This window comes from Taurulus bubalis (genome assembly GCF_910589615.1).
Source record: "Taurulus bubalis genome assembly, chromosome: 9".
NCBI lineage: Eukaryota > Metazoa > Chordata > Actinopteri > Perciformes > Cottidae > Taurulus > Taurulus bubalis.
The window spans coordinates 24,168,582-24,181,916 of NC_136597.1; the positions used below are offsets into that span (position 1 = coordinate 24,168,582).

The following is a 13,335-nucleotide window of genomic DNA, read 5'->3' on the forward strand; positions in this document are numbered from 1 at the left end:
CAACTATTTTAGGAAGAAATGAATTGTTGAAATTGTTCTTTAGAAATGTCAAATATTCTTTGGTTCTCTAGTTTCTCATGAGGAAAGTACAGTTTATTTATATCGCACAGGCAAAGATCGCAAAGTGCTGTACAGAAGAAGAACGAACAAAAATGAACACAAAGTGACTAAACAAGAGGCCAAAACATTACAAGAGCGCGTGCTTTCTTACCTCTTGTAGTGTTTTGGCCCCTTGTATGGTCACTTTGTGTTCATTTTTGTTCATTCAAGCACTTTGTGACCTTTGCCTGTGACAAGTGCGATATAAATAAACTTGACTTAGTTACTTTCTTACTTAAGGCGAGTGTGTGTGTGTGTGTGTGGGACGTACAGTAAGTTTAACAGGTTTGACCTGAGATTGCCGGATGGTAAATAAGGGCGAAGCAGTTCAGCCACGTACTGTATGCAGGAGTCTGGCCGAAGAGTGCTCTGTAAGTAAGAGTGAGGATTTTAATAATACATTTCATTTGTATAGCGCTTTAAAAGGTACTCAAGGTACTTAAAGTGAATCCTCTACTCCACAGCGAGCCATTGAAGAGATCTGAGTATGGCGGTGATGTCAGACGTCTATCTGTGAGGAGTTGCTGCGCTTCCTTCTTTTTATGTTTGTCGATTGAATATTTTTAAGTTTTGGATTGTTGGTCAGACAAATTAAAAGTCACCTTGGCTCTGGGGTGAGCCTGAATACTATTGTTTGACCTGCAGCCCTAATTTTGTGGCTCTAACATAAATCCATATGATCTTTATCACTGTTTTTAAAGCTAGTTTCTCAGTGAAATGCTTCTCTTTTCAGGAAAGAGCTTGGTAGTTTCAAGCATGTCTTAAGGTGTGATTCCAAAACAGATTAACAAATTGTCCTGGTTCCTTTATGCATCTGATGATCACCAGTGAGAAAGTTAAAAAATGTTTTGCAAGAGAAATGTATCGTCTGAAGCGATGTGCCTGGTTTCCCATTTCATTGTCACTGCACATGAAAAATAAAGTATAATGAGCTCATAAAAAAAAAAAAAACTCTCGGTTCAAAATCTCCCAGAGGACTTTTAAAAGGAGGAATAAACTATTATTATGACATTCCAAACATTTCCTCTCCCTCTCTTCTTCCCCGAGTGATGTCAGAGGCACAGATTTCCAAGCCGTGACAGAGCACTTTTGCAGACAGCCCGGTGCAGGAAGGGGCGGGGCCCTTTCACTTCTCATTTCCTGTGCCACAGGAAGCGCATTCCTCAGCCGCTGACAGTAAGATAGCAGTTTAAAAAAAAGACAGTGTAAGTGCGAGTTCCCGGCAACAGACCAGACTCCAGAAACCTCTGAGTAATTCATAAGTGAGCTGTAGCTCAATTCTTAAAAAATGTATGAGATAAAGAATGTATTTGATCAAAAAAGTTTCCTCAATGTATTCCAATACTTCTTCTGCAGTGTATAATTGTTTGTGCCAGAGAGACTGAAAACTAAAGCTTGATTAAATGTGAAACGATCGCCTTTTCACAGTTTAAGAGATGAAGGCATAAAAGGCCTGGAGACCTTTGTGTGTTTCTTTGTGTCCAGCCGCTGCCTTTACTGACATGTTTATGCGCTCTGTAGGTTTCCTAGCTCTGAGGTGTTTTTAATAAAAACTCCCCCTTGTTGTCCAGCCAGTCCTGTTAAACTGATGTAAAGAGTTCATATGTGTTGGACACAATATAAATGGCACACACGATCACTCATTGTGTCCTCCCTGTCTCCATCTGGCCTGCTTTTGTTTGACGTATGCGAGCGGAGCGTGTTACTCACATGTGTTCTTCTGGCTCCCTGACGCTTTGTGTGTGTGTGTGTGTGTGTGTGTGTCTCTGTCTCCTTTAGGACAAGGGAAAAGGAAAAGGTTTGGTGAAGAATGCCGCCCTGGAAGAGCATGACGCTCAAAGCCTGGAGGTTGTCGCCTTCTGTGAAGACGTAGCAACGTAAGATGATGACGTCCTTCTCGACCGTCTTTTCTTGTTTGAGTGCTTTGTGACACTTTTGAACCTTAATAATGACATTTTGTAGACTCACAAACTCACATGCAGCAGTTCTACACCAGAATGTCTGTCCAAAGTATCATAGCCAATCCACCGAGTAGTTTTTGTGGTGCACCGACCATGACGCTAGCGTGGCTAAAAATGGCTTCTTTTTTATTTTTTTCTTGTTTGCAAGTCTAAATGCATGCTGATACATATTCCTGCACACATACACATAATTGCATGTTTTCCAGCTCTGTTCGTTTCCTGCACACAGTCGCTCTTTCTCTTAGTTTTGGGTGGAGTGATGATGAAGCTTCGCTCGGGGGAAATCCACTTGTACACTGCGATAACGCCCGCTTGTTGGTTGCTCCGCATAGTCGATGACCAGTAACTTAACCTGTCATGGAGAGCGTAGATGAATAAAAATGGAAAAAATAATTATAACTTTCCAAGCCAACGGTATCACAGAGACGACGTTCGAGGCAGAGCGTTGACTCATTGTGCAGGCAGCTGTTTCGACTAAAAATGTTACATTTCAGTTGATTTTACATGTAAAAGCCATTTTTATTCTGTTTTTGTTTTTCTTCCCCTCTGCTAGCCTGCGATGCAAATTCCCTCATGGGGACATTTTCACCAACCCCGGCTTCGTCCTGAGCCCCGTCATTTCCCAGAGAGACAGCGGCGGTGACAATAGCTGCTCTGTCAAGGTTTCTATTGAAATCTCAGAATCTCAGCAGCCGGTAACCTTCACCTGTGACGGTAAGCATCCAGCGACACAATTACTCTCATATATGAACCGTCTTTAAACCAGTTTAACAGAGTAGAAGAAGAGCATTTGGCAGATTTGACACCTCATCTCACACTGCCTTCATCTTTCTTTCTAGAATAAACATACAGTTAATGGCCAGAAGGGCCCGGTGTTAGGAAATGTACAGTATCAATATACAGACGATACTCCATCACATTGAAGTCAGACAGAAAGGAAAAGCTTGTGCCCACTTTGCCTCTTTAAGTGGGAGTAGCTCAGATTGCAGATATGAGAGCTCTGAAGGAGGAAACGACGTTCACAGCTGCCAAACTCTCTCCCCCACCCCACCTCGCTTTTTCTTTTCTTTTTTTTTCCGGTCGTGGGAAGTACACCACGTTCCTTTTCCACACAAATAAAGGTCTGTCCCCTCACCATGAAGTAACCATGTTGGGCATGGCGGCCTCTTTTTTTTCAAGCGCCCACTAAGATCTTTTGGTTTCCTTCCACGGGTATTTGGGGAGCCGTTATTGGCTAACCCCTCGTCATGCTCGCACAAAACTACAACCGCTGTGATTGACATGTCTTTTGGGGTCCGAAACCAAGCACACTGGAGGCTGTCGGCCAGTCCACTGGGCTTTTTTGTTCGGCATATTATCCCAACTGTGTGACCAAGTTCACTGGTGGCTCCCTGAGGACCAGCATTAGGCCACTAAGTGTGTCTGTGTGTTATTGCTTGTGTGTGTGTGTGAACCTATATATAACCTACATATTAAAGCATAGACAAGCCCTAAGCGCTCTAACAAACTGACCCATTCATCACTCTGCATAGCCCGTTCAACAGCAGCGACCTATAGGAAGTACATTTACTACTTTCCTCGTCCTAAATGTACTTTCCTCGCTTCCTGGTTTACCTCTCCTTCCTGCTTCTGCTCAGATCTCCTCCTGTAAGCCACTTCCCAGATGTGTTTCCTTCTTTCCTAGTATGATGTCTCATTCGTTGTTTCCTGGTTGACTTCCAATGTTGTCAGCAGCGTGTTGACCCACATTGTTGGTGTTTGGATTCCTCCAGTTGGACATTGCTGGAATTTGCTCTCCGGAACAAAAGGCCTCAGTTCTACTCAAAGCTTGGTTAGAAAGACAGGGAGAGAGAGAGGACAGGAATAGGGTACTTTAGGATGCTTTGTTTTGTTTTTTGTTTTTGTTGTCTCGCTGTTCTCCTTCCCTCTTTCTGTTACATCTCTCCATTTCACTTTTGCTGTTCTACACTTCCTATCTCCTGTTTCTCTTTTTTTCTCAAAATACCGCTCGTCCCTTCCCTCGCATTACAATATTCTCCTCCACCCTTGTTTCCAAGCAGCATCTCCTGAAGTCTCTTCAACCTGTCATCACCTCAGAGACTAAACACATTTGTCACTCCCCTCTCTGTCTTTTCTTTCTTGCATTTCCTCCCTCACACTTTCTATTCTCCCGCCATCTTCAATTATTTCATCCTTCCTAACTCAGCACACAGAAAACTTAAATTGGCCATTTGAGTCAATCCCCATAGACCTTCATGTTATGATGCCCATCTTTAAAGCAAAAATAAACATGTTTTGATCTCTCTGATTCATGACAACTCACCTGTTTGAATTATATTGAGACTTTAAGTTATACATAATTAAGGTATGGCAGCGTAGAGTGACTGGTAGATGCCGTCTAGTGTCATTCTGGCGTTGCATCTTCGCTTTTACCCTTTTTCTAGAGAGCAGGCAGAAGGAAAGACGATCGATTCTTCCAGGATTTGGCCGTGAACTGCTTGGATTCTGGGGATTCCTGACATACTGTGGCTTAAGAGGGGAGATGGAAGGAGAGAAAAAGATAGAAATGCAGAAAAAATACAAAAGAGAGAAAAAACGCTGAGGGAAATACTGAGGGAGGGTGTCAGGGGAAAGTGAATGATGTAAAGATGCAGCAAAAAATTCTAATGAGACGGTCAAGAAAATGTGATGTGAGGAAAGAAGTGCTGGGAGTTTGTCTCCAGTTACTGTCTGCGGCTTAGAGGGCGTAGAAGACCGCTTTGGTTTTAGCTTGGTGTGCCTAACAAACTGGCAACTGGGTGTAAATGAAAGTCTGATTTCCAACAGCCAATCTACCCAGATAAAACCTCCGTTACAGCTTGTCTCAAGATGTTCCCGTGTTATTTGTGAAGGACGACATGCTGATACGTTTGTGTTCAGAACATGAGATAAGCTCTGAGAGTCCCTGAAGCTATACCGGTACGCCTTAATCATGCATTTGCATGCATGTCAGTTTGAATGATAGTTTTCAGAGCTTTGTTTGTTCTTTGTCGTGTAGGACATAAATCATTACTCTTTTGCATCTACAACATATTGGTATTGTGGATTTAACATGTGCTGAGGTATGCTGTCGTCTCGCCGGCTTCTCCCATCGTGGATCCGACCTACACAACACCGATTGGGCCTGAAAGCTGCTCCATAGGTTACTTATGCTAGTTATCGAACAGTTATTCTTGGGTGTGCCCACATGTGACCCCCGCCCAACACAATTCCCCAACCATGTGTGAAATGGTCCAGCAGCGTGCAAAGGATGCATTCTCTCCTCTTTTTATAAGTGGTGCCGTTAAAAAAAAAAAAAAAAAAGAAGCCCTGCTGGGAATCCCCTCACCACCTCAGAGTGCTCACAAAATGAGGCGTAGCCCGCCTTAATTGCTTTGTTTCAAAACCACTGCAACACATGCGTAACCCCGGCGGGCACCACCGCGACACCGTGAAGCTAAAGCTGCTGGTCAACGCGGAGAAAAAGAGACGCGCCATTCCTCTAAAGGGTGGAGATCTGTTTGAGCCGGAGGGTGGTCTCCCTCCCTCTGTGTCTATATGAACGTTTGTTAAGTAACCTGAGTGTATGTGTGTGTGTGTGTGTGCTCGGTCCAAAGCTAGGATGTGTCTGTGTGTGTGAAGTGTCTGTATCTGTCCGCCCGTGTTTGTGTATCGCCAAGGTTAAGAATGTGCTAAAACCTCTTTTGCAAGTAGCTAAGCGGCAGGATAATCTCCTGTGTATCAGGTTACGCTCTCCACCCGGTCTTCCTTCTGCCAGACACATCAGATATCCGAGCGTACACAAACAACTAGAGCCGACTCCAAATACCCCCCCACGCCCCCCCCCTCCCAACCCACTTCCACAACACACAGCTGTAATTCCTTTTGATTCGAGAACAGGTTTGATACATGAGCCGGTCCAAACACGGCAGGAAGGTTTGCGGTTAAAGCAAAATTCTGATGAGTGTGAGGTCTAGAGTTCAGTTCCCACAGCAGCAAAGGGCCGTCTATGTTGAGTTAGGCTAGTAAAACAACCGCTTAACCTCTGTTCCCCTCTAATAAGATGTGTGCCTGTGTGGGATATGTTGTTTGGGATGCTCCAAATTCCTCAGTTCTTTTACTTGAACCATCACAAAGCCACGTGTTGTTGATGCACCTTGCATTGTGCTCCCACTTGTTTTTAGTGTCCTGTAATTGAGGTGTAAAGCCTTGTACCACATTCTCATTACGGCTTCTTTCTTTTTCTTTGCTTCCCTTTCCTTCCATCTCTTCATCCTCTCTCTTCTCACCATACCACTGACACCCTCCCCCACCATCCACCTCTCCTTCCTCAGTGAGTTCTCCAGTGGAGTTGTTGATCAGTCAGACTCTCTGCTGGGTCCACGATGACCTGGACCAGGTGGACTTCTCCAGCTACCTGCTCAAAGTCTGTGGCCAGGAGGAGGTGCTGCAGAAGTGAGTATGCGTGCATCCCCGAAGCGTTGACACGACTGACTTGGCAGTTTTGTCCATTACACACAGTGTTATGAATTACGTTAAGCCCCCGGCTCTATCTGTTACTCCATCACTCTTATCTTGGCTTCCACTGGTGGATGTTTCTACATCTTGCCCCTTAGCTGCCCTCCGTCACCATGGAAATTCCTTCCTCTAAATTGGGATACATGGGAACCGTTACTCCCATACCAGGACTTCAAGGCTCAGTACACTCAAATGCTCAAAGTTACGTAATGAATCTGCTGAACAGATGAGTGAAGATATACTGGAAGCAGAATACCCATAAATCATTGTTAGCTTATTTATTTCAGGATTCATTTTTAACCTAAGAGACAGTTAGAGATTTCCGTTGCTCATTTGTTTGTAACTTGTTAAACATTAAAGTTGTGTTAACAGGCTTTTGTCTGCCAGCTTCTTCTTGACTTATTTCTTATTGGCTGCATTTAAAACCAACTTTGCACAGGATTAACGACACAAAATATCTGAACTCGCTTTACTTTGTTTATATCCAAAGATTATATCCAAAGAATGACATTACCAACATTTTTTGGACTGTATAGAGATATTCTTGGCAGGAAGACTCTTTGGAGGTAAGGCCAAAAGCTAATTTAGGACACTCTGGTTGTTATGGGTATTATATCTGCATTATACCATAAAGAAAACAGCAGAATCAGAAACCGTTTATTTGCCAGGAATGTTTATACAAACGAGGAATTTTTCTAGGCGGAAGGTGCATACATGAGACGTTAGACGAGACAAACAACAATCAACAGTCAACGACAACAACAGTGCAATAATATTAAATCAAGTATAAGATAAAGTGCTCAGACAAACGGATAACGTTAATCTAAGTGTATGTTAAAGTGACGTGTTTAAGTTAAAAAGTGTGTGTATCATTTGTGAATTATATATCGCCAAGATGCTCTTAACAAGTAGCTTTAATACCTCAGTGACAAAAAAATAAACAAAACTGACACAATGTAAATGGTTGTGTTCCCCCAAAATATAGACTAAACAAATATTATAATTTATGGGACATTTACATGGTATAAGAAGAAGAATCCACTCAAAGTAACACAGTCCACTCCACTGCAGGAGTTTATTAGTGTGTGTTTTTCCTTTTTATTCAATAATTGCTCATTGTTATCCTCGACGTTCTGTGTGATTTTCTTCACCTTGCGTCTCTGTTTTTCTCTGCCACAGTAAACACAGCTTGGGCAGCCATGAGTACGTCCAGAACTGCAGGAAGTGGGAGAATGAGATCTCGTTACAACTCCTCTCTCACTCCACCATGAGAAGAGACTTGGCCCGCAGCGTAAGTCCCTGCATCCACCTCACATACTGAGCTCTTGTAAACTTAAAGAAGGGTTTTACTGAACTGTGACATCATACATTTCATGTTGTGCCACTTGGACTCATTTGCAACGTTTGTCCCACTTGGAGACCTATTGATAATTCATCACTGAGACTTACCCGTCATATCTGTTTTTCTTGACTTCTTTTGTTCAGGCGGAAGACGACAACTCTCTGGTAGATTTAGAGAAGCACCTGGGCCAAGTGGACAGACCATTCAAGGAGAATGTCACCAGGTATGAGGGTCCTCCGCTGTCGTTGAGAAATGATGAGTTAAATGTGTAGCTTCTGTTTAGTTTGCTGGATCGATGCTGAATTAATTAATACGGAGGCTTCTGGAAGTTGTCTTTCTAGTTGTGTATTCTCTGTGTGCTGCCTTTTTAAATGGCATGTGCATTCTTTTTGTCATCTCTATAATACTAAAATATTTGAAATTCCTTATGGCTGTTTTAAGTTATTTTCAGTTAACTACAGTACATTTTTACATTCTGTCCTGATCCGATCAGCTCGAACAATGAGTGAAACACCGTCCAAGTTCTGTCATTTCTCATCCCTCTCCTCTCTCTCTTTGTGTGTTGTCTCGTAGACAAGGCCTTGCTGATTATTTAGAAGGCTATCACAATCAAGTCAACATCTGCCTTCAAAATGAGGTACATGTCGTCCCTGTCTAGGTCTCCAAAGTAAAGTATTTCCACATTTCCAGGTCTTAAGTTTGGAAAGCATGAAATAATTCATTGTATTGCTGCTGTAGTTGTGCTGTGAACTCTTTGCCTGTACCTCAGTGAGTGTTTGTATACAGTTAAGCTAATGACACCATTAATATTACATGAGACCAGCTAGTTGTATCCACAGTATCGGCACCGGACTGTGTAGAAAGGTATTGCCTTTTATAATGGAATCGTATAACGTGACGTGTCGATTCAAATACTTCACACATAAATGTAAGTATACGAGGACATTCCTGGACGGCAGGCTTTCTAGAAACTGCACATCTGGTGTTCAGCCATTGTGGGTTTTTGTGGAGTAATTGAATGCAGACTAAACTAATGCTCCGCCCTCAACCCAACTTAAACCTGATAATGATCAAGATTTATTTGAGCGTGCCTCGACAAAACCAAAGCATGTGCAGTAATTGATGTGCTTGTATCATGCAAACGGGTGTTATTTGCACAAAGATGCACGCACAGTATGCTGGTTTCGAGTTTGAAATGCCATTCGGATAAAAGTCTGTTTGATGAATTGTTGGTCTCACAGAAGCCTCCTGAGGTGTTGTTCTTGAGCTAAACGATGGGGTTTTACTGTGTAAAAAAAAAAAAAACAGCTGGAAAAAAATAAACAGCCTTGTTCAAGTATGTGAAGATTGATGCGGTTCCAACACGCATGCTGTACCAAGCTGCTCTCTATCTCTGTGTTCAGAGCACCCAGTACAAGACCGTGGACCGGGTGGTGCAGACTTTGAAGAACCTATGCTGCGCTCTGGATGAGGTGGAGACCCAAGCCATTACAGAGGCTGTCAAACGGCTGCGACACTCCGTCAATTTACCCAGGACTCGCTCACCCAAGGTGGGCATGCCTCACACGTTCACACGTAGCATTGTTTGGATGTAAGGATGTCGCCCTAAGACCAACATGTTTTGCTTTGTAGATGGGGTCGGCTGGTCAACCATCAAATGGTAAGTCGTGTACACACTCGACTTTTTCTCAACTAAATGTAGTTGGTTGCCCACCATAGACAGACTTATTAGGACGTTGCTTTGATACATTCTTCGTCATTAAATGCATATCACATACCTATGTGGTTTATTCCAATACCAGTATAACTGCGTTTGCGGTCCCAACAAATACCATGATATCTCCGTGACCTCACACTGACCCCCAGCTGACTCTCGACAGGTCACACCAGTCCCATGGAGGAGGGCATGGCCCTGCTGACGCAGGCGGTCTACGGCCTGGCCAAGCTCTACCTGCGCTCCTTCTGCGCCCCATCCGCCTCCTTCAGCCTTCCTCGGTTGCCACAGGCTGCGGACGGGGAAACCACAGAGGGCAGGAGCCGCAAAGAGGCTTCTGGCACCACCGACCACCTCCAGTTCACTCTGTTCGCATTGCACGGCATCCCGGCCAACTGGATCAGCAGGTAAAGAGCCTGAGGATGAACCTGCTTTGATCTTTTTCGGGGCACTCGAGACCCCTGAAGTGACAGAGATGAATATCTCAGATGAGACTCTGTAGCTGACGATGCTACTTGCACAACAATACATCATCCAGTCTCTTCAAGGCTTGAATGTGTTAATAGTTGAAGTGCTCGTTCCTTTGCTGTAAGATAATAACGCCTTTTATTCATGCTTTTGATCTCTCATGATCACCCACTTCTTCTGTATTATTAGTGCCACCCACGTTTCATTTAATTGTGCTTCTGCAAGATAGGGTTGAAGATGAAAGCCGTGCAGATTTTCTAAGTGCATACAATTAGTGCAACAGCAGCTTGAATTTACAAGCAACCGACACCATGATGGTGTTTCTTTTCTCTAGATTGTATGATAATGGTTTATTGTTAAGCAGCAAGGTCCAAGAGGAGTGTTTTTTTTTTGTGACCACATTACAGCACAATCTCACTGGGCTGCCCTCTCTAAGCACACAGTGTGGTTTTCTTCTCCTAAACAAACGGCTCTGGTGTTGCTCCCCACGTTCTTATTCTTTCCATGCCAGTGTCCAGTTTCACACCGACTTTATCTGCTGCAACGCGTCTGGCTCACTGAGAGAGCTGAGACACATTTTTTTCCGTTCCCCGGTTCTGTCGCGCATCAGTGAACAGGATCAGTACATTTTTGACAAGGCCCTCCACAGTTGCATAGGTTTGTTAGGTCTGGAGACGTGGGAGAATTTACTTTAAGTAATTTCACCTATTTTCATCACAAAGAGTAGTCCTCAGCTTTAGAGTTTAAGGTTTTATTAAAGTTTGATGGCACTTGAACATATAAAGGAACTGTAACCCTGACTGTAAGATGGATGCAGTTTTAAAAAAAACCTGCCACAGTCCCGTCCTTCCATGGTAATTTTCTGTTCATCCAGCGAGGCTTTCATGACGAGAGGAACTGCTTAATAACAGGCCTATTTACTCCGGCAGGGCCTCATCCCAGCAGCTATTTTAAGCCGGCACCAAACATTGCTGCAGTGACAGTCATTCCAAAGACACCTCCAAAGATATTTAGCCCTCCAAAACCCCAAGGCCACAGGGCCACAGCGAGTACAGTATGCTGCAGCCCAGACGGGGTAGCTAGGCATGTCTGTTGTGGCGTTACGGTAACGCTCCCTTCTCGAGGTCTGAGCGCTTGGCGTTGTTGTGGCTCGCGTGTCCTCCATCTGGAGCCCCGCTGCATGCCGCGGCACTGCCAGCATATTGAGACACCGTGGCTCGCGGCGTCGCTGCCAACACAGATGGCACCGAGCAGTGCATCGGGCCTGTAGTAGTGAAAGTGAGTGTTTTTGAATTCTCACTCTCCACTTGCTTACGTATCTCTAATTAAATTTTTTTTTAAAAAACAGGGTTCTTTTTGAATGTGTGGTTGAGCAACGACACTAAATGCAGCTGGATGTGGTTGATTTTGTTTTATTGCATGGAAATATAAAACCCTCTTGTCTGCACAGCAAAATGTGCACGCAACATTCTCTTTAACTGCAATTATTTTGAGTTTTTTGTTTTTCAAATCATGAAAGCACAAAGAGTTCAAATAATAAATAGCTGTTTAACGTTATAGTCTTAACGCCTCGACACCACCATGGCCCTCCCACACAGGAGCTTTCACTCATGTTGCCTGATTACGCCGCTTCTCAGTGTGGGTTGACGTATCGAAACAAGTGCAATTAATTACATTAATAATGGCTCTTTTCAATGTTTGTTGTTTATAATGACTCATTGATAAGCCTTCCTGGGACTCTTCAGTGGAACTGGGGCATCGTTAGTGCTTTTTCTGATCACAAGGCCAAATGTTTGCAAGGAAGAAGGTTCATTAGCACATGTGGCCTCATGTGATCCTCAGCATGGCTCATCCTGACGCAGTGGTGGTGAGGAAGAAGAAGAAGAAGCCTTTTGATAGGAAGTTTGCTGGTTCAAACTCTGGACCAGTTGTAGGAATCTATGTGCGAGAAAATTGACAAAGCAAACTAAAACCAAAGGTCTTTGTTGAATAGCTGAAAGGACCTGTGTGGGTGTCTAATGATACTAGTAATACAATCGGTGTTGTCAGTGGAAGCTGGTTCAAGTCCCAAACTGATGGAAAAGTCTGGTACGGGAACATGAATGAGATGCTGCCTGCTTCCTTACTTATCCCCGAGTTGCCCTTGAGCAAGACGCTCAGCCCCGAGTATACTTAAACATAAACTTGCTGAAATTGAGCAAGCATCATCGTGTCTTTGAATTAAAAACACACTAAATGAGAATTGTACATATCTACACACACAGAAGCACCGTTTTTGCACTCCTGCAGCATTTGTAATGCCTGTATCCTAGCAACTAATGAGCATAAACATCACATGCATCGTCAACTTCTACTGTTTAAAAAAAAAAAAAGAGTTCTAATCTGGCTGTGTAAATATCTGACCGAGCCTCTGATCAGCCACATGGTGTTTATTTAAAGGCACAGTAGCAATACTTATTGTGTTGTGTTTTGTTGCAGTTATGAGAAGTACTTCCTGATGTGTTCCCTCACCCACAATGGCAAGAACCAGTTTAAACCGGTCCAGTCCAAGAGAGTGGGCACATACAAAAGCTTCTTCTACCACATCAAATGGGATGAACTGTGAGTGATTGTCTTGGCCTCTTTCTGGTTCCTTTCCTTTTCTCTTTTTTCATCTCCTCTCCGTTCGTTTCCTTTTATATTACTTTATATTCCTCACCTACCTTTTCCTTTCCTTTCCTTTACTCTCATCACCTCTCTTCTCTGACACATCCCTAATAATAACAGCAACATACAGTTTGCACTGTCCTTTTCTCTTCTGTCATTTCCTTTCCACCTCCTCTCCTCTTTGACATTTCCCAAACAACAACCTGCTGTTTGCACTATCCTTTCCTTTGCCTTATATTCTGTTCCTTTCCACTTCCTCTATTTTCCTCTCCTCTCTACTTTGCTGACACTGTCCTTGTCTCTCCCAGGATCCACTTCCCCATCGCAGTAGCTGTCCTCCCTCTGGAGTCCATCCTGAGCCTGACTCTGTTCGGGGTGCTGAACCAGAATGCCAGCGGCTCCCCAGACTCCAACAAACAGAGGAAAGCTCCGGAGCTGCTGGGCAAAGTCTCAATGCCGCTCTTTGACTTCAGTCGGTGAGGAGAGAGGAACAGCCGGTTGTGGCTGGTCATGTTTTTGCATGTCGTTTGCCTGGATGTCCCACTTGTTATGGAATATGAAATATCACT

The 13,335-nt window shown here is 43.7% G+C and overlaps 1 protein-coding gene across 1 annotated transcript in view; it reads left to right on the forward strand.

Moving 5' to 3' along the window:
• pik3c2a (phosphatidylinositol-4-phosphate 3-kinase, catalytic subunit type 2 alpha) overlaps positions 1-13,335 on the forward strand; it is a gene marked incomplete at its 5' end in the record, with an annotated part of 37,570 nt that overhangs the window by 9,952 nt on the left and 14,283 nt on the right. The window contains 11 exons of the mRNA XM_079223804.1: positions 1,879-1,976; positions 2,614-2,774; positions 6,413-6,533; positions 7,776-7,887; positions 8,082-8,161; positions 8,512-8,575; positions 9,342-9,488; positions 9,571-9,598; positions 9,819-10,059; positions 12,599-12,721; positions 13,075-13,242. Coding sequence (XP_079079930.1) covers positions 1,879-1,976; positions 2,614-2,774; positions 6,413-6,533; positions 7,776-7,887; positions 8,082-8,161; positions 8,512-8,575; positions 9,342-9,488; positions 9,571-9,598; positions 9,819-10,059; positions 12,599-12,721; positions 13,075-13,242 — 1,343 coding nt within the window. The remainder of the gene's footprint in view (positions 1-1,878; positions 1,977-2,613; positions 2,775-6,412; positions 6,534-7,775; positions 7,888-8,081; positions 8,162-8,511; positions 8,576-9,341; positions 9,489-9,570; positions 9,599-9,818; positions 10,060-12,598; positions 12,722-13,074; positions 13,243-13,335) is intronic.